Below are 19,401 nucleotides of genomic sequence, written 5' to 3'. Positions count from 1 at the left end.
TCCAGAAAGTTGACCGTGAGTTGCTGGGTCTGTTGCAACACTAGAGGACATGGCTCTCCTTAAGAGCTGCAACACACTACTCAATGGTAGTAAAGAAGAATCAGGCTGTGCCAGCTGAGATCCTTAGAAATGACTCCAATATGCATCCCCCACTGTGATCCACTGCTAAACTCAAGAGGCTTTATCAACTGTAGGTCTACAGTTTATGCAGGCCCTACCCGCCAACAGAAGCAGAAAATCTTTAATACGAAGAATAGAAGAAACAAAAACCCAAACTAACCACCAGGCCCCAAGTACAAACAGCTAAGGGTGGGCTCCCAGGTCCCACCTATGGACATCCATAGCTATAGCAAAAACAGAGATAACACAAAGGCTATGGTCACCACACCTACAGGGGGTCTCAATCCAGATCACTCTAGGACACTTTGGCAAGTGAAAAATATATCCCCTACGAAAGATCAAACATATGAGTGGAAGAGAAATCCCTTCTAAAAGATGCATAAAATTCATCATATGAATACATGTACCTCATAAAGTTCATAGTTCACCAACAAATGACCTCAAAAATACTGAAGTGGGTGAAATATAAGGAATTCAAATGAATCATTATAAAAATGATCAATGAATTCCAAAAGAACACAGAAAAACAACTGAACAAATTACAGAAGTCAGTAGAGAATATGAATGAGAAATTCAACAGAAGATAGAAATACTGAAAGAGAACCAAATAGAAATTTTGGAAATGAAAGACACAATAAATCAAATAAAATATGCAGTTCAAAGTCTAATAGAGTAGAACATGCTAAAGACAGAATCTCAGAGCTAGAAGACAAAGTGGCCAACCTTGAACATTCAGACAGTTTTAAACAACAACAAAAAAATGTACTCATGGTCAGAATACATAAGAATTCTGGAACAACATGAAGAGAACAAATTTAAGAATCACTGGAATTGAGGAGGGTTATGAGTTGTGGTTAATGGAATGAATAAACTCTTCAGGAAAATAATAACAGAAATTTTTCCAAACCTTCAGAATGAGATCAACATCCAGATACAGGCAGCATTCAGAACCCCAAGTAGACAAAATCAAAAAAGAACCTCTTCATGATATATTATAATTAAAATGCCTACCATACAGATCAAGGACAGAATTTTAAAAGCCTCAAGAGAAAACATCTCATTTAGAGGCAAGCCAATCAGAATCACTTCTGATTCATCAGCACAAACTCTAAGAGGACTTGGAACAATGTGTTCTAAGTTCTGAAAGAAATGACTATCAACCAGGACTGTTATAACCAATAAAACTATCATTCAAAATTAAAGATAAAATAAAACCCTTCCAAGATAAGAACAAACTAGAAGAATTCAGAACTACAGAACTTACAAAAATACTGCACACAAAGTAATAAAAAAACCTCAGAACTCACAAAAGAACAAATTTCATTTGAAGAGTAGCTAAGCAAATGATAAGCAGGACCAAAATAGACACAGTAAATAAACCAAAATGGTAGGAATTAATAAACATTTTTCTATAACAACATTGAATGTAAATGATCTCAACTCTCCAATTAAGAGATACAGGCTGGCATAATGGATTTAAAAAACAAAAGCCTGACTATATGTTGTTTGCAAGAGTTACCCCTACAGGCAAAGACAGCCACAGACTGAAAGAAAAGGGAAGAAAACTGATACACCATGCAAATGGAGCCGGAAAACAACCAGGAGTAGCTAATCTCATATCTGAAAGCAGATTTCACACCAAAAATAATCAGAAGAGACAAAAGATGTTGCGTGATATTAGTAAAAGGAATAATCCAACAAGATGTAACAATAATAAATATTGATGCCCCAAACATGGGTGCAACTAATTACATAAACAAGACACTACTCAACTACTCAGACTGAAGCCCCAGACAGACCCCAGTAAAATAATACTGGGTGATTTTGATATACCTTACTCACCATTACATAGGTCATCCAGACATAAACTCAGTAAAGACTTCTGGACTTAAAAAATACTAAAAATCAAATTAGGCCATTTTAAGACAACAGCCAGGCCCCTTAGGACCCCTGGCCAGACTGACTGAGCCCCATCTCCAGGATACCTCAGCCCAAACGATCACTCCCTGCTTCTGGGGCCCTCACGTCGACTGACTGCTCCCTGCTGCCAGGACCCCCAGACCAACTGACCGTGCCCTATCACCGGGAACCCAGACCAACTGATTGCACCCGGCCTCCTGGATCCCACAACCACACCAAACACACCGGACCTCCAGGACCCATGCCGGACCAACGGCATCCCGTCTCCAGGACCTCCAGCTGACAACGTCCACCCCTGAGCTGCAGCTCCCCATTTGCCAACACATTTCAAAGCCAGAGCAGCCATCTTGGATAATCCTGGAAGCCGAAGCTCCGATCTTTGGGTGGGGCAAATCCCATCCTGCGACGCCTACTAGAGGCTTGAAGCTCATTGTCAGGTACCTCTCATGCATCAGGCTACTGAACACTGGGAGGTTTCATTAGTATATGACTGTTATAGAGTAGATTTTCTTTTTTCTCCTTTTTAAAAAATTTAACTTTTTATTTCTTTACTTTTCCTTGCACTCTTTCCCTTTGGTTTACCTGTTCCCTCAGAGTCTCGTTCTCCCTTTTTTGCATGCTAACATCCGATTTCTTTTGATTACACTCTCACCCTTTCTACTTTCTAGAACTTCTGTATATTCTTTTCTTATCCCATTAACAGCCACATTCTACATTCCTCTGCAACCTATTTGTCCTCCACTAGAAACTGCAGACCTTATTGCAAACCTGTGTGTTTTACCGAGGATAATATTTGAACTCATTTTGTTTACTATAACAATTTTGTTATTGGCCCCATAGGGGCTATTTGGTCTAGGATTGCATAGTGTCTGAATTAGGCACTGCTAATATTGATCTCCCCTTAAAGAAAGGGTTTTGGAAACCTTATAGGGCCACTATAAGCATATAGGGGGAAAACTGCAATACCCCAGATCTGCACTGCTAGAGGGGAGGATACATGAACAACATGAGAAAACAAGGGAAGAAAATGATCCAAACAAATCTAGATTCTATATTAATAGAATCCAATGACAGTATGTTAGAAGAAATGTCAGAAAAGGACTTCAGAGTATACATGATTACGATGATTCGCGAAGCAAAGGATGAGATAAGAGAGTAAATGCAGGCAATGAATGATAATACCAATAAGCTGAAAGAGCAACTGCAGGAAGCAAAAGATCATTTCAACAAAGAGATAGAGATTCTCAAAAAAAAAAAAACAAACAAACAAACGGAAATCCTTGAAATGAAGGAGACAATAAACCAAATAAAAACCTCAATGGAAAGCATCACCAAAAGACTAGACCACTTGGAAGACAGAACCTCAAACAATGAAGACAAAATATTTAATCTTGAAAGTAAAGTTCCCCAAACACAGAAGATGGTAAGAAATCATGAACAGAATCTCCAAGAACTATGGGACATCATGAAAAGACCTAATTGAAGAATTATTGGGATTGAGGAAGGCACAGAGATACAAACCAAAGGAATGAACAACCTCTTCAATGAAATAATATCAGAAAATTTCCCAAACCTGAAGAATGAAATGGAAAATCAAATACAAGAGGTTTACAGAACACCAAATGCACAGAATCACAACAGATCCACACCAAGGCACATTATAATGAAAATGCCTAACATTCAAAATAAATATAGGATTTTGAAGGCCACGAGAGAAAAGCATCAGATTACATATAGGGGGAGACCAATACGGATAACAGCCAACTTCTCAACCCAGACTCTAAAAGCTAGAAGGGCCTGGACCAACATATTTCAAGCTCTGAAAGAACATGGTTGCCAACCAAGAATCCTATACCCACCAAAACTAACCTTCACATTTGAAGATGAAATAAAATCCTTCCATGATAAACAAAAGTTAAAAAAGAATTTACAAATAGAAAGCCTGCACTACAGAATGTTCCCAACAAAATATTCCATGAGGAGGAAATGAAAAACAACAATGTAGGTCAGCAAAGGGAGGAACTACCTTAGAGAAAAACCACTCAAAGGAAAAACCAAGCCAACTCAAAAACCAAAAATAAGCCAAATGACTGGAAATACAAATTATATCTCAATAATAACCCTGAATGTTAATGGCCTAAACTCATCAATCAAAAGACATAGACTGGCAGAATGCATTAAAAAGAAAGATCCAACAATATGCTGCCTGCAAGAGAGACATCCCACAGAAAAAGACATCCACAGACTAAAGGTGAAAGGATGGGAAAAAACCTACCATGCACATGGACTCAGTAAAAAAGTGGGGGTTTCCATCCTTATATCAGATAAAGGGGACTTCAAGCCAAAGTTAGTCAGAAGGGATAAAGAAGGACATTTCACACTGCTTGAAGGAACCATAAATCAGGAAGACATAACGATAGTAAATATTTATGCCCCAAACAATGGTGCATCCCTGTACATCAAACAAATCCTTCTCAATTTCAGGAATCACATAGACCACAACACAATAATTTTGGGTGACTTTAATGCACCGCTGTCACCACTAGATAGATTTTCCAAACAAAATCCAACCAAAGAAACCACAGAACTCAATAACACAATCAATAACCTAGACTTAATAGACATATATAGAATATTCCATCCATCAACGAGTAGATTCACTTTCTTCTCAGCAGCACATGGAACCTTCTCGAAAATAGACCATGTGTTATGCCACAAAGCAGCCCTTAGGAATGCAAAAAAAAAAAATAGAGATACTGCCTTGTGTTCTATCAGATCATAATGGACTGAGAGTAAAAATCAGTGACAAAATAAAAAAAGAGAAATTACTCCAACACCTGGAGACTAAATAATATGCTATTCAATGAATCATGGATAACAAAAAACATCAGGGAGGAGATTAAAATATTCTTAGAGGTCAATGAGAATGACGCTACAACATATAAAAATCTCTGGGACAATATGAAAGCAGTACTAAGAGGAAAATTCATTGCACGGAGCACATTCCAGAAAAGAATGAAAAGTCAACAACTAAATGAACTAACATTACAGTTCAAAGCCCTAGAAAAAGGACAACAGAGTAACAGCAAAAGTAGTAAAAGACAGGAAATAATTAAAATCAGAGCTGAAATCAATGAAATTGAAACAAAAGAAACTATTCAAAAAACTGACAAAACAAAAAAGTTGGTTCTTTGAGAAAGTAAACAAAATAGACAAACCCTTAATCACACTAACAAAGAGAAGGAGAGAGAAGACTCAAATTACTAAAATACATAATGCAAAAGGAAATATCACGACAGACACCACTGAGATACAGAACATAATGAGAAGCTACTTTGAAAATCTGTATTCCAACAAAATAAAAACTACTGAAGACATTGACAAATTTCTAGAGACATATGCTCCTCCCAAACTGAACCAGGAGGACATACATGATTTAAACAGATCAATATCAAGCAATGAAATAGAAGAAGCCATTAAAAAGCTACCATCCAAGAAAAGCCCAGGACCAGACGGATTCTCAGCCGAGTTCTACTAGACCTTCAAAGAAGAACTCATTCCAATACTTCTCAAAGTATTCCAGGAAATAGAAAAGGAAGGTACCCTACCAAACTCATTCTATGAAGCTAATATCACCCTCATACCCAAACCAGGAAAAGACACATCAAGGAAAGAAAATTTTAGACCAATATCCTTGGTGAATACAGATACTAAGATCCTTAACAAAATATTGGCAAACCGTATCCAAAAACATATTAAGAAAATCGTGCACCACGATCAAGTGGGGTTCATCCCTGGAATGCAAGGATAGTTCAACATTGGTAAATCAATCAACATAATCCATCATGTCAATAGACTTAAGGATAAGAATCATATGGTTATTTCAATTGACGCAGAAAAAGCATTTGACAAAATACAACACCACCTCATGCTGAAAACACTAGAAAAAATAGGGATAGTAGGAACATACCTGAACATTGTAAAGGCTATTTATGCTAAGCCCATGGCCAATATCATTCTTAATGGAGAAAAACTGAAACCATTCCCTTTAAAAGGGGGAACAAGACAGGGATGTCCTCTTTCACCACTTCTATTCAACATTGTCCTCGAAACTCTAGCCAGAGCAATTAGGCAGACTAAAGAACTTAAAGGGATATGAATAGGAAAAGAGGAACTTAAGCTGTAACTATTTGCGGATGACATGATTCTATATTTAGAGGATCCAAACTCCAGAAAACTTCTATACCTCATCAATGAATTCAGCAAAATAGCAGGCTATAAAATCAACATGCATAAATCTAAAGCATTTTTATCCGCAAGCGACGAAACAGCTGAAAGGGAAATGAGGAAAACAACCCCATTTGCAACAGCCTCAAAAAAAATAAAATACTTGGGAATCAATCTAACCAAAGAGGTAAAAGATCTCTACAATGAAAACTATAAAACACTGAAGAAAGAAATTAAGGAAGACCTAGAAGATGGAAAGATCTCCCATGTTCTTGGATAGGCAGAATTAATATTGTCAAAATGGCCATACTACCAAAAGTGCTATACAGATTCAATGCAATTCCAACTAAAATCCCAATGTCTTACCTCACAGAAATAGAGCAAGCAATCATGAAATTCATCTGGAAGAATACGAAACCCAGAATAGCTAAAGCAATCCTTAGCAGGAAGAATGAAACAGGGGGTATCGCAATACCAGATCTTCAACTATACTATAAAGCAAGAGTAACAAAAACAGCATGGTATTGGCACCAAAATAGACAGGTAGATCAATGGTACAGAATAGAGGACACAGACACAAACCCAAATAAATACAATTTTCTCATACTAGACAAAGGTGCCAAAAATATGCAATGGAGAAAAGATAGCCTTTTCAACAAATGGTGCTGGGAAAACTGGAAATCCATATGCAACAGAATGAAACTAAACCCCTATCTCTCACCCTGCACAAAACTTAATTCAAAATGGATCAAGGACCTCGGAATCAGACCAGAGACCCCTGCATCTTATAGAAGAAAAAGTAGGTCCAAAGCTTCACCTTGTTGGCTTAGGATCAAACTTCATTAACAGGACTCCCATAGCACAAGAAATAAAAGCAAGAATCAATAACTGGGATAGATTCAAACTAGCTTTCTCTCAGCAAAGGAAACTATCAGCAATGCGAAGAGAGAGCCTACAGAGTGGGAGAATATCTTTGCCACTCATACTTCAGATAGAGCACTAATTTCCAGAATATATAAAGAACTCAAAAAACTCTACACCAAGAATACAAATAATCCAATCAACAAATGGGCTAAGGAAATGAACAGACACTTCACAGAAGATCTACAAACAATCAACAAACATAGGAAAAAATGTTCACCATCTTTAGTAATAAGAGAAATGCAAATCAAAACTACACTGAGATTCCATCTCACCCCGATTAGAATGGCGATTATCAAGAATACAAGCAACAATAGGTGTTGGAGAGGATGTGGGGAATAAGGTACACTCATACATTGCTGGTGGGGCTGCAAATTAGTGCAGCCACTCTGGAAAGCAGTGTGGAGATTCCTTAGAAAACTTGGAATGGACCTACCATTTGACCCAGCTATCCCACTCCTCGGCCTATACCCAAAGGACTTAAAATCAGCATACTACAGAGATACAGCCACATCAATGTTCATAGCTGCTCAATTCACAATAGCCAGACTGTGGAACCAACCTAGATGTCCTTCAATTGATGAATGAAGAAACTGTGGTATATATATATATATATATACAATGGAATATTACTCAGCTATAAAGAATAATAAAATTATGGCATTTGCAGGCAAATAGACGAAATTGGAGAATATCATGTTAAGTGAGATAAGCCAATCTCAAAAATCCAAAAGACGAATGATCTCACTGATAAGCAGATGATGACTCATAATGGGGAGTGGTAGGGCAAGAATGGAGGAAGGAGGGACTGTATAGAGGGAAGAGAGGTGGGAGGGTGGGGGGGGGAGAAAAAAATAACGGAATGATCAAACATCATTACTCTATGTAAATGTATGAATATGCAAATGGTGTGCTGTTACTCCATGTACAAACAGAAACATGTATCCCATTTGTTTACAATAAAAATAAATTTAAAAAAAAAATCAAATGGACCTAACAGATACCTATAGAATATTTCATCCAACAACAGCTAAATACACTTTCTTCCTAGTAGTTCATGGAACTTTCTCCAAAATAGACCATATTTTAGGCTACAAAGCAACTCTTAGCAAATACAAGAAAACTGATACAATTTCTTGAATCTTACCAGATCATAATGAAATAAAATTAGTAATCAACAAGATCAAATCCTATAGAAACTATATAAACACATGGAAATTGAATAATAGTCTTTTGAATGATGAATGTGTGACAGAAGAAATCAAAGGAGAAATTAAAAAATTCTTAGACTCAAATGAGAATCGTGATACAATATACCAGAACCTCTGGGACACTGTGAAGGAAATTATAAGAGGAAAGTTCAGCTATGAGTGCCCACTTAAGAAAATCTGAAAAATCCCAAATAAACAAGGTAATGATGAATTTCAAGGCCCTTCCTGAAATGTATAAAGCTGCTCTCCCCCAACCATCAGGTACAGCCATTTTGCCCGCCTCCCAACCACTTGTCAATCTGTGAACATCCTAGCTAGCTATTGGTTCATCAGTCGGCTTGCAAGTATCCTTCTCCGATATTGGTCCCCTGTTAGCCCAGCAGAATTCAACTGTTTTACTGTAGCTTCCCCGCCATCTTTTTCCATTCTTCTGTCTGTCCTACTCATTGTTCTCTATCCTCCTGGCTTTCCACTCTCTCTAGCACGTGCCCTTTCTTTTCTTTTCTATTTTCCTCTCATTTTCTCTCTTACCCTGCAGGGAGACACTCTGATTGCTTAATAAATTTCCTTATGTGATTTCCCGTGTCTGGCGTGGTTTTCGTGGGATTCCTTACACTTACAAAGGAAGAACAAACCAATTCCAAAACTAGTACAAGGCAAGAAATAATTAAAATCAGAGCTGAAATCAATGAACTTGAGAATAAAAAAACAATTCAAAGGACTGATGAAACAAAGAGTAGACTCTTTGAAAAGACAAACAAGATTGATAAGACCTTAGCCAAAGTAACCAAAAGAAAAAGGGAGAAAAACCAAATTAATAAAGTTAGAGATGAAAAAGGAGAAATCACCGTATGCATCTCAGAAATACAGCAGATCATTAGGGACCATTTTGAAAACATATACTCCAATAAATTGGAACACCTAGAAGAAATGGGCACATTTCCCAACAAATACAATCAGCCAAACAGAATTAAGAGAACACAGAAAACCTACATAGACCAATAACTTGCAATGAGATAGAAGCAGTAATAAAAAGCTTTCCAACAAAGTCCAGGACCAGATGGATTCTCAGCTGAATTCTATAAAAACTTTTAAGAACTAATGCCAATCCTCCTCAAATTAGTCTATGAAATAGAAAGGAACAGAGCACTTCCAAATTCATTCTATGAAACCAGTATCACATTCATACCAAAACCAGATAAGGATACATCAAGGAAAAAAACTATAGACCAATATCCCTGAGGAACTTAGATGCAAAAATACTTAAAATTAGCAAGCCATGTTCAACAACGCATTAATATTATACACAACAGTCAAAGTCAAATTGGTTTTATTCCAGAGATGCAAGGATGGTTTACTATATGAAAATCAATAAATGTAATTCATCACAGTAACAGATAAGGACAAAAATCAGAGTAATCTCAACTGACGTAGGCCTTCAACAAAATTCACAACCCATTCATAATAAAAACAATAAAGCAACTAGGAACAGAAGGACCCTACTTCAACATCATAAAGGCTATATATGAAAAACTCAAAGAACTAAAAGCATTTCCTTTAAAATCTGTGCCAAGATAAAAACATCCATTCTCATCACTCCTTAATATAGTGCTAGAAATTCTAGCCACAGCAATTAGGCAAGAGAAGGAAATAAAAGGGATAAAAACAGGAAAGGAAGAAATCAAATGATCATTTGCAGATGATATGATCCTTTACTTAGAAGATCAAAAAAACTACCAAAAGTCTACTAGAGCTATTAAATTTGGCAAAAGAGCAGGTTACAAAATTAAAATACAAAAATCAATAGCTCGGGGCTGGGGCTGTAGCTCCGTGGCAAAGCATTTGCCCAGCAGGGGTGAAACACTGGGTTCAATCTTTAGCACCACATAAAATAAATAAATAAATAAAGGCATTCTGTCCATCTACAACTACAACTAATTAGAAAACTACAACTAATTAGAAAAAATTATTTTAAAAATCAATAGTTCTATATACCAATAACGAATCTGCTGAGAAAGAAATCAGGTAAACAATTCCATTCAAAAAAGTCTCAAACAAAATGATTAGGAATAAATCTAATCAAGGAGGTGAAAGACCTTTATGATGAGAACTACAGAACATTGAAGAAAAAAAATAAGAAAGTCCTCAAAAGATGAAAAGATTTCACATATTCATGGATAGGCTGAATTAATAATGTTACAATGGTCATACTACCAAAAGCAATATACAGATTCAGTGCAATTTCCATCAAAACACCAATGACACACCTCAGAAGTAGAAAAAAAGGGGGGTCCTAAAATTCATTTGGAAGAATAAAAGACCCAGAATAGCTAAACCAATTTTAAGTCAAAATAATCAATATTGGAGGCATCACAATACCTGATTTCAAATTACTACAGAGCTATAGTAAGAAAAACTAAATGGTACTGATACAAAAATAGACACATAGACCAAGGGCACAGAAGGCACAGAGAAAAACCTATACATCTACAGTCCATCTGATCCTTGATAAAAGTGCCAAAAACATACACTGGAAAACAAGACAACCTTTTTAACAAATGGTACTGGGACAACTGGATATCCTTATGTAGAAGAATGAAACCACACCCTTATCTCTCCCCCTGCACAAAAATCAACTCAAAATGGATCAAAGACCTCAAAATTAGACTAAACTATGCAACTCCTAGAAGAAAAGAGAGGGTCAACACTCCAGCTTTTAGGTACAGGCAATGACTTCTCAACAGGACCCCTAAAGTTCAGGATACAATGCCAAGAGTTAACAAATAGGACAGCATCAAATCAAAAAGCTTCTGCACAGCAAAGGAAACAATTAGGAATGTGAAAAGAGAACCTACAAAGAGGATGAGGAAGAAATCTACATGTTAACACTTAGTGCAGGAATATCTGCATGATTCCATTCATTTTCTTATTGTTTTACCTCTGCAAACATCCTGTGCAGATCACTACTTTACAGCTGCCAAATTTTAAAACATTTGACTTCTGAAATTCAGTATCAACAGTTATGCTACTTTGTTTTATTTCTAATTAACCTTAGCAACTGTACATAATGTCATAATCCAGTATTTGACAGTTCTCATGTATACAATGTTTGATAAGCATTTTTAATATGATTTGTATTTTTAAATTTAGTATATAATAAAAAGATGTGCTTGAGAAAAAAAAAGAGAGAGAGAACCTACAGAATGGGAGAATATCTTTGCTAGCTACTCTTCTGACAGAATTAATACCTAGCATATAAAAAGCACTCAAAAAACTTACAAAGAATCAAATAACCCAATTAATAAATAGGCAAATAAACTAAACAGATACTTCTCAAAAAACAAAATACAAATGGCCAAAAAATACATGAAAAAATTAGGGAAATGCAAATCAAAACTACAAATCAAATCTACACTGAGATTTCATCTAACACCAGTCAGAATGGCAGTCATCAAGAATACAATAATAATAAATACTAGAGAGGATGTGGAGAAAATGGAATACTTTTACCCTGTTGATGGGACTATAAATTAGTACAACCACTATGGAAATCAGTATGGAAGTTCCTCAAAAGACGAGGCATGGAACTACCATATGACCCAACTATACCTCTTCTGAGTATTTACCCTGAACAATACTACATCATACTACAGTGATATATGCATACCCATCTTTTTAGGAGCATAATTCACAACAGTCAAATTATGGAACTAGATCAGGTGTTCATCAATGGATGAATAGAAAGAAAATGGGTAAATATACTCAACAGAGTTTTATTCAGCCATAAATAAAAATGAAATTATGGCATTTGCAGGAAAGTGGATGGAACTAAAGATCATCATGTTAAGCAAAATAAGTCATGCTCAGAAGGTTAAGGATCCTATGTTTCTCTCATATGCAGAAGCTAGAGAGGAAAAAGAAAACAAAGATGGAGGTAGATCTCCTAAAAATCAAAGGGATTAGTGGAGGAAAGGGACCTCTCTTTCCTCAAATTAGTGGAGAGGAAGGAGGGGTGAGGTGCTGGGAGGTGATATGATAAATTATACTGTTATACTATATATATATATATATACACACACACACTATATATATACTATATATAATATATATATTTATATATACTTATATATTTATATATACTATATATATATTTATACCATGTATAAATATATAACAACAAATTTCATCAATATGTACAACTCTAATGCACCAATTAAGAAAACATGGGGGGAAAACAAAGAAGCAGGCAGAGCTGATTTCAGTAGACATCCCCCACTGTGATTAGCTGCTAACTCTAAAACCGGCTTTCTCAGTTTTCTAAGCAGCCAAGGCTTGCAGCTTACAAAGACCATACGCCAAAAGAAGCAGAGAACTGAATTTCATCTCAAACTCTGGATTCACAATTACATCTACTACCTATCAAATTTCATTTGGATTATATGTTCTTGTGGATTTGAGATACTGAAAACTCCAAAATGGCATGTCATTAGGCCAGAATGGTACGGGTCTTGGATATTCTGGTAAGCAATCTAGTACTATAATCTGCTTTTTCCTGATCAAACTAATTTTCCCCCAATCGACAACACAGGCTTTTCTTAAACATCCCTTTCTCCATGAGGTCTTAGCTGTTCTGGCCAAATGTTAATTTTTTCTGCTCAAAATTCTCAGAGAGCTTAGAGGTATAACTGTTACCTGTATTTATCCTGTGGTATACCTGTCTAGTGATAGAATTAATTAAATATGTACAATATAACCCATAGACTTTGAGATAGCCTAGGAAGAAACTTACATATATTACAAGAAAGATCAGAATTCAAGATATTATTTATAATGGCAAATATTAATGTAAAGAAAAAAATGCTTGAAACCAGCATGTACTTCCATCCACAAATCTGATCAGATGAGAATGAAGATTACACTTTCTAAGCAACATGCTGTAGTTTAATATCATACAAAGAAAGCTGAAAATGAAATATGTAGTTTCATATACTTTATTCCTCTAATTCAAAGATGAAAAATCTATGTATGATCAAGATATGGGTACAGAAATCACACTGAATACTAATTCTAGAGCAAATGAAATAATCTCAACCCGACAGGAATGTAAGTCACACCCCACTACTTTTAGGGACTTCTGTAACTAGTGTAGAATTAAAATTTATCAAAAAGAGAACATGGATGAATTTTGGAACAACAAAAAAAAAATTTACATTTTTTGTTTTGTTTTACTTTGTTTTTGGGTTTTTGTTTTTCCTGGTACTTGGCATTGAACCCAGGGTCTCACACTGTGCTAGGTAAGTACTCCATAACCGAGCTACATTTCCAGTCCTAGAACAGAAAATATTTATTAGCAATTCTTATTCTCTGTCAGAGATAAGACTGTTGGAGGGCAAGAACTGGCAAGAAAGAGAAATATCCCAACACATCAACTTCACACTCTGGAAAGATATATTTCAAAGCCTGTTTACTTCTTTGATACGTAAGATTAGAGAGAAAATCATACCTTACAAAAACCAATGAGAATGGATGAAATTGGAGAATATCATGTTAAGTGAGATAAGCCAATCTCAAAAATCCAAAAGACAAATGATCTCACTGATAAGTGGATGATGACACATAATGGGGGGTGGGAGGGGTGCAAGAATGGAGGAAGGAGGGACTGTATAGAGGGAAAAGAGAGGTGGGAGGGGTGGGGGGAAGGAAAAAAATAACGGAATGAATCAAACATCATTACTCTATGTAAATGTATGAATATGCAAATGGTATGCTGTTACTCCATGTACAAACAGAAACAACACGTATCCCATTTGTTTACAATAAAAATAAATTTTAAAAAAAAAGCAATGAGGTTGCAAGCAAACAACAAAAAAAAAAAATCACAACTACCTTTTTAAAATGAGAAAAAATGACTGGCTTGAACTGAGTTCTTCTGTGCTAAGGTCTTTCCAGTAAAAGTTGTCACCAAATTCTAACAACCGAAACAGTTTCAGGTTTTCAAAACTTCCCAGGTTCCACTGGCACATACCCATGATGCTATGAAAATTTTCTAATTCTGACTAGTTATCCTTGCCTCCCATTGTATTGCACAATGCCAAACTTGCTTCTTCTCTCAAATAGAAATTTTTGCATCCCCACCCTACTCAAAACCCTTCCAAAACAGATTATGTATGGTCCCAACCTTTATTTACATGATCCTTTTGTTCTAGGGTCTAGTCCACTGTTTTCCAGGACACACCATGTTAACATGCATTTTCAGTCTGGCATTTCTGTCCTTCTCCCCATGGCAAACATTTATTGGGCATTTACTATGCTTCCAACACAAATGTATCATGGCAAGTCCCAACATTTTCATTCTTTTAGTGGGCAAGGGAGAGATCCCTTATGACTCTCCTCCACTTAATATGCAGTTGGAGACAGAAATGCCCATTTACTTCATCCTTTTAAGTCACACTGACAAAGCTGGGAGATAAGTCAAAGAGACAGAGGTGGTGAAGGTTGAAGAATGAGAGATCTTGCATTCATTCATCACATACTGACTGAGTAATTACCATGTGCCAAATACCCCTTTGGGTGTGAAAGGCAAAGATCCTGTTCTCATAGAATGGAATTTTTCTTTATGTGTTTGTATGTGTATGGTGGGGGTGGGGGGAGATAACTAACACTGAACACATTAACAAAGAATCACTTCACATAGTGTAACAAGTGCTTTAAAACATAGGTTTGACTGCTAGCAAATCATAAGAGAGTTATTTGAGAGAGGTGGACAAGAAGGTCCACTTTGTGATAAAAGTTAAATGAAGAATTAAGAAACCAAAGGTCGCAGGACAGTCAAGGTGACACACGCCTGTAATCCCAGCAACTTGAAAGGCTCAGGTAGGAGGATCATGAGTTCAAGGCCAGTCTGAGCAACAGAATGAGACTTTATCCCAAAAGGAAAAAAAAGAAAGAAAGAAAAGTCCTTATATTTTATTTGAGGCTCAAAAATTTTCATGATCACATTTAAATACACCTAAGTTTTATGAAACTACCTTAAAGACAACACAAAAGTAAAGCACAAACAGCGTCCACCAAGAGCTAATGATGACTGCTGTCTTCACATAAATTATTTACTGTCAGTTTCATAAGACCCAATTGTGCTTTAAAAGGATAGTCCAAAGTACTCTCCAAGCCATCTGAGTTCAGAGCTTTCTCAGATCTTGATCACTCCATTAAATATCATCAACCTACAGATGACTTTAAGAGTATACAAAGACCAGTTTTACTTTCAGACCCAGAAAACTGCACAGAAAAAGATACTCCACTAACACGAAAACTCAACTAAAGTCAATTTCACCGAGAGAAAATGGAAGGAATTATTTGGTCTGGGGAAAAATGAACGGCTCCGATCGGGGGACCCTAGGAAAGCCAGGTCGTAGGAAAAGGAAATCTACTCCAGGCAGATTCTGACTAGTAATTGAAAGACACTTGGAGTTCCTAAACTAACGTCTAATCCGAAGCCGGCATAACAATAACTCCCGCCTCTCAAAATACGAGACGCTAGAGGAGGTGGCTGTACAAGAACTTCAAAAGGCGCGCGGACCCGGACGGTCTCAAGTTTCCTGAACTACCTCTACCAGGAGAAGCGCAGGTGGGCGACTCGCGAACTTTACCTTGACCAGCCACACTCCGGTGTTCTGCTTGGCGCCGGTTAGGTCGAGTTCCCCGCGCTCAGCCATGGGTCTGTCGCGAGTGGAGGCGTGTGGGCCGGAGCAGCGGCCTGGGGCGCTGGAAGGCTGCGGGGCGAGTGTACAAGCGAAGGGCTTATGGCGGTGGAAGGTAGACGGCGAGAATCCCGCGTTGCTCACTTGCGAGGATAACAGGAACCCGGGGAAAGGAACACGCCGCTGGGAGCCGGAAAGCGCGCCTGCGCACTGCTACGTGAGTACGGTGAGCTGCTGTGGACAAACTTCCTGCGCCCGCAACTTCTTAGGTGGGCGTGGCTGCTGGCGGTGTGCTTTAGGGTGGTTTAAACCTAGGATAGAAAAAGCCAAACGGCTGCAACGCATTTAAAGACAAGGTCTGCTTAAATGAAGAAAAAGAGTGTCAAAACGGAAAAACGGGGTTCAAAGAGACGAAAAGCCTAGCCAAGGATAGCGAACTTCTGAATGACAGGATAGTGATAAGAGATTGGCACTCCTGTCAAAGTTCATGCAGCACAAATCCATACTGGGTCGGACTGAGTAATCTTGGGTATATTAAAAACATGCCACTTCTAAATCTGAAAAGAAAGTGGTGTCTCTACTCAGAGGCTCCGCCCGAGCTCTTCTGACTAAGCAAGCAGAAGAGCACTTCCCTTTCAAACTCCAAAATCCAGACGCCATATAATTGGATCAGTAACAATACAACGTGTAAAAGATTCTTTAACTTCCCTACTTAAGCCGTTTCTTCTTTCTCCTCTTGCCTCTAAAATAAAATTCAAACTTTTGTTTCAATTGGGCCCTCTCAGTTTGGAACCTTTGTATTCACCGTGTCACACATTTAAGACATTAAATCCATTCACCTCCCCTGAACACATCAGGACCTTCTGTCACTTCAGACTGCAGAGGACTCCTTTTCCCTCCATGCCCTGTTTCATCCTCTTCTTCACTCTTATCCCTCTCCTTTTGTTGGATTAATGAAAATGTTACTTCCTATGAGACCTTCTGTCAACTCTCCCAGAAGTTCAATATCTTCACATCACACTGTGTGATGCTTAGCACACTGCACTATTCTATGCACATATGCATGTCTACCTTTGTTTTATAGACTATGAACTCCTCCTAGGCAGAAATACTGCTTCCCCCCGCTAACTTTATTGAGGCATAATAATTGATAAATAAGAAATAGTGCTTTATTCATCTTATATGCAGGAGTGTTTTGTATGCACAGTGTTTGACATTGTCAGACTTCAGTAGGCTTTCATTAAATGAACATTCACAGTAAAGTATTGTAAAAGTAGCGAGTAATTTATTGACTTGCACATCAGAGCCATGCACAAAATTGAAAAAAATCTATTTCTGTGCTGCAGAGGGCCCGGAAAAGCTGGCAGGTCTCTGAGATCAGCTGGCAAAAATAATAAGAAAAATGGGAGAGACCTGAAAAGGAAGATTGCATTCTTGTGTTACAGCTTGGAAAGGGCCTCAGATTTATAAAGAGCTAGCAGATGAAGGGAATTGCTTTAAACTTTGATCCAGTAAAAAGAATAAGTTAAAATATAATACCACAAGAGAAGGGAAGTAAAGTAACCTAGAGCAACCTAGGATTGAACTTTAAAGTAAAAGATTGTGATCTTGACCTTGACCTATGGATCATGGGAGTCCTTAAAGTGTGTGTGTGTGTGTGTGTGTGTGTGTGTGTGAGAGAGAGAGAGAGAGAGAGAGAGACAGAGAGAGACAGAGAGAGACAGAGAGAGAGAGACAGAGAGAGAGACAGAAAGAGAGAGACAGAGACAGAGAGAGAGAGAGATTGGGAAAGAACAAACCACTAAAGAAGAGGCTATTGAAGAAAGAAAAAAAGTGAAGATTTAAAAATGATTATACAGAAAAAAAGGAAATAAACAACAATTTATTCAGCACCTCATCCTCATCCACTGTTGGACAAAGAACAATCTTCCCCTATCTGTTCTTTCTTCTTCCCCTTCTGGTTTGAGAAGGGATGTTTACAGATCTGTGAAAGAAAAGGAAGACGTGACCTCTGTGAGTCCTTGACAGATTTACTTAGGAGACCCAGAAGGTGACAGACATTAAAGCCAGATCTTTCACCTAGCTAAGACCTATTTTACACCAGACACTTTGCTAGGTGTTTTATGCATAGCTTCTCATTTAATCCTTGTAAAAATCTGCTACAGTGGGTGTTATTATTCCTCAATGTAGCCCCATAATGATTAAAGTAGCAACTTCCAAGAACTGAGACCATGTTCTAATTTTGTGCACAGCAGAGTATTGTATCCAAAGGTCAGTACCTAAGAAAGGTAACTTCAAATTCCTTACTCTCCCACATGACAGACTAATCGAGTTCTTGTCAAATCTTTTAAAGCATAAATGCAATCCTAGGAGGTAGGACCCAAAACTCACTGCTGGCTACAATTTTTCTGATAAGTCTGATAGTGCTTAGACCAAGCTGCAATTCCATCTTTAGGACTTGGATTGTGGTTCAGGTCTCAAGGCAGCACTTTCTGACTGATAGGCTCTCCTTTGTGCACAGAAACAGATCCCAACCACCTCAACCTCTACCAAACATGCTCATTCTAGATGAGTGTTCTCCATGTCTGGTGCCTGGGCAGTCTGCACTAGCATTATCTGAAGGATGTGCTAAAAATGTAGATCTGAGCCACAATCCAGGTGAACAAAATCAGAATTTCCAGAGATAGGTCTGGAAATTGTTCTTAGCAAGGTTCCCAGAAGTTTCTTAGGCACATTAAATCTGAGTTTAACCCTGCATCAATAGAGTTTATAATGATGGTGTGAGCATCTGAGAAATGAGAAGAAAGCTTACCAGAAATTTTTTCACTTGGTTATTTGACTTACAGCTAGAATTCCTCCCATGTCTTGTAAATTCAGAACTCTACAATTCTGTCAGGTAGCCATTAGAGAAGAAGCAGCAAAACCATTAGAAAAGATGTTACAAGTGAGTTGAGGGAATTTGAATGACATTAACAAGGCTGAGTCCTCTCTCAGATTGTGTCCTTGACTGTCCTAATGGAGTCCTGGTGTCTCTCCAGGGCAGAGATTCTCTTTGTTTCCTCTCACTCAGAAATATTCTAACAAGAACTATTACCTTCAGGGAAGTTCACATAGGAAAAAAAAAATTACGAAGTTCATCTTAAAAAATGTACTTTACAAGCCAAACTTATTATTTGTTGACTACTAATATAAATATTGTCAGTCAAAAAATGCAAATGAATATGGCAATGTGGTAATTAATTCTATTCTTTGACATTATGTATGTCATAGGTGGATAATTGAGCTTCAATATCATACCAAGG

The 19,401-nt window shown here is 37.4% G+C and overlaps 1 protein-coding gene across 1 annotated transcript in view; it reads right to left on the bottom strand.

Annotated features, from left to right (window-relative positions):
- GTF2F2 (general transcription factor IIF subunit 2) overlaps positions 1-16,306 on the bottom strand; it is a 155,472-nt gene extending 139,166 nt beyond the window's left edge. The window contains exon 1 of the mRNA XM_079137009.1: positions 16,049-16,306. Coding sequence (XP_078993135.1) covers positions 16,049-16,114 — 66 coding nt within the window. The 5' untranslated portion in view covers positions 16,115-16,306. The remainder of the gene's footprint in view (positions 1-16,048) is intronic.
- Between the last annotated feature and the right edge of the window lie 3,095 nt (positions 16,307-19,401).

Source organism: Sciurus vulgaris (genome assembly GCF_902686455.1).
Source record: "Sciurus vulgaris genome assembly, chromosome: 4".
Lineage (NCBI taxonomy): Eukaryota > Metazoa > Chordata > Mammalia > Rodentia > Sciuridae > Sciurus > Sciurus vulgaris.
Note: the sequence above shows the minus strand (reverse complement) of the source record. Positions and strands in the feature narration are given on the sequence as shown.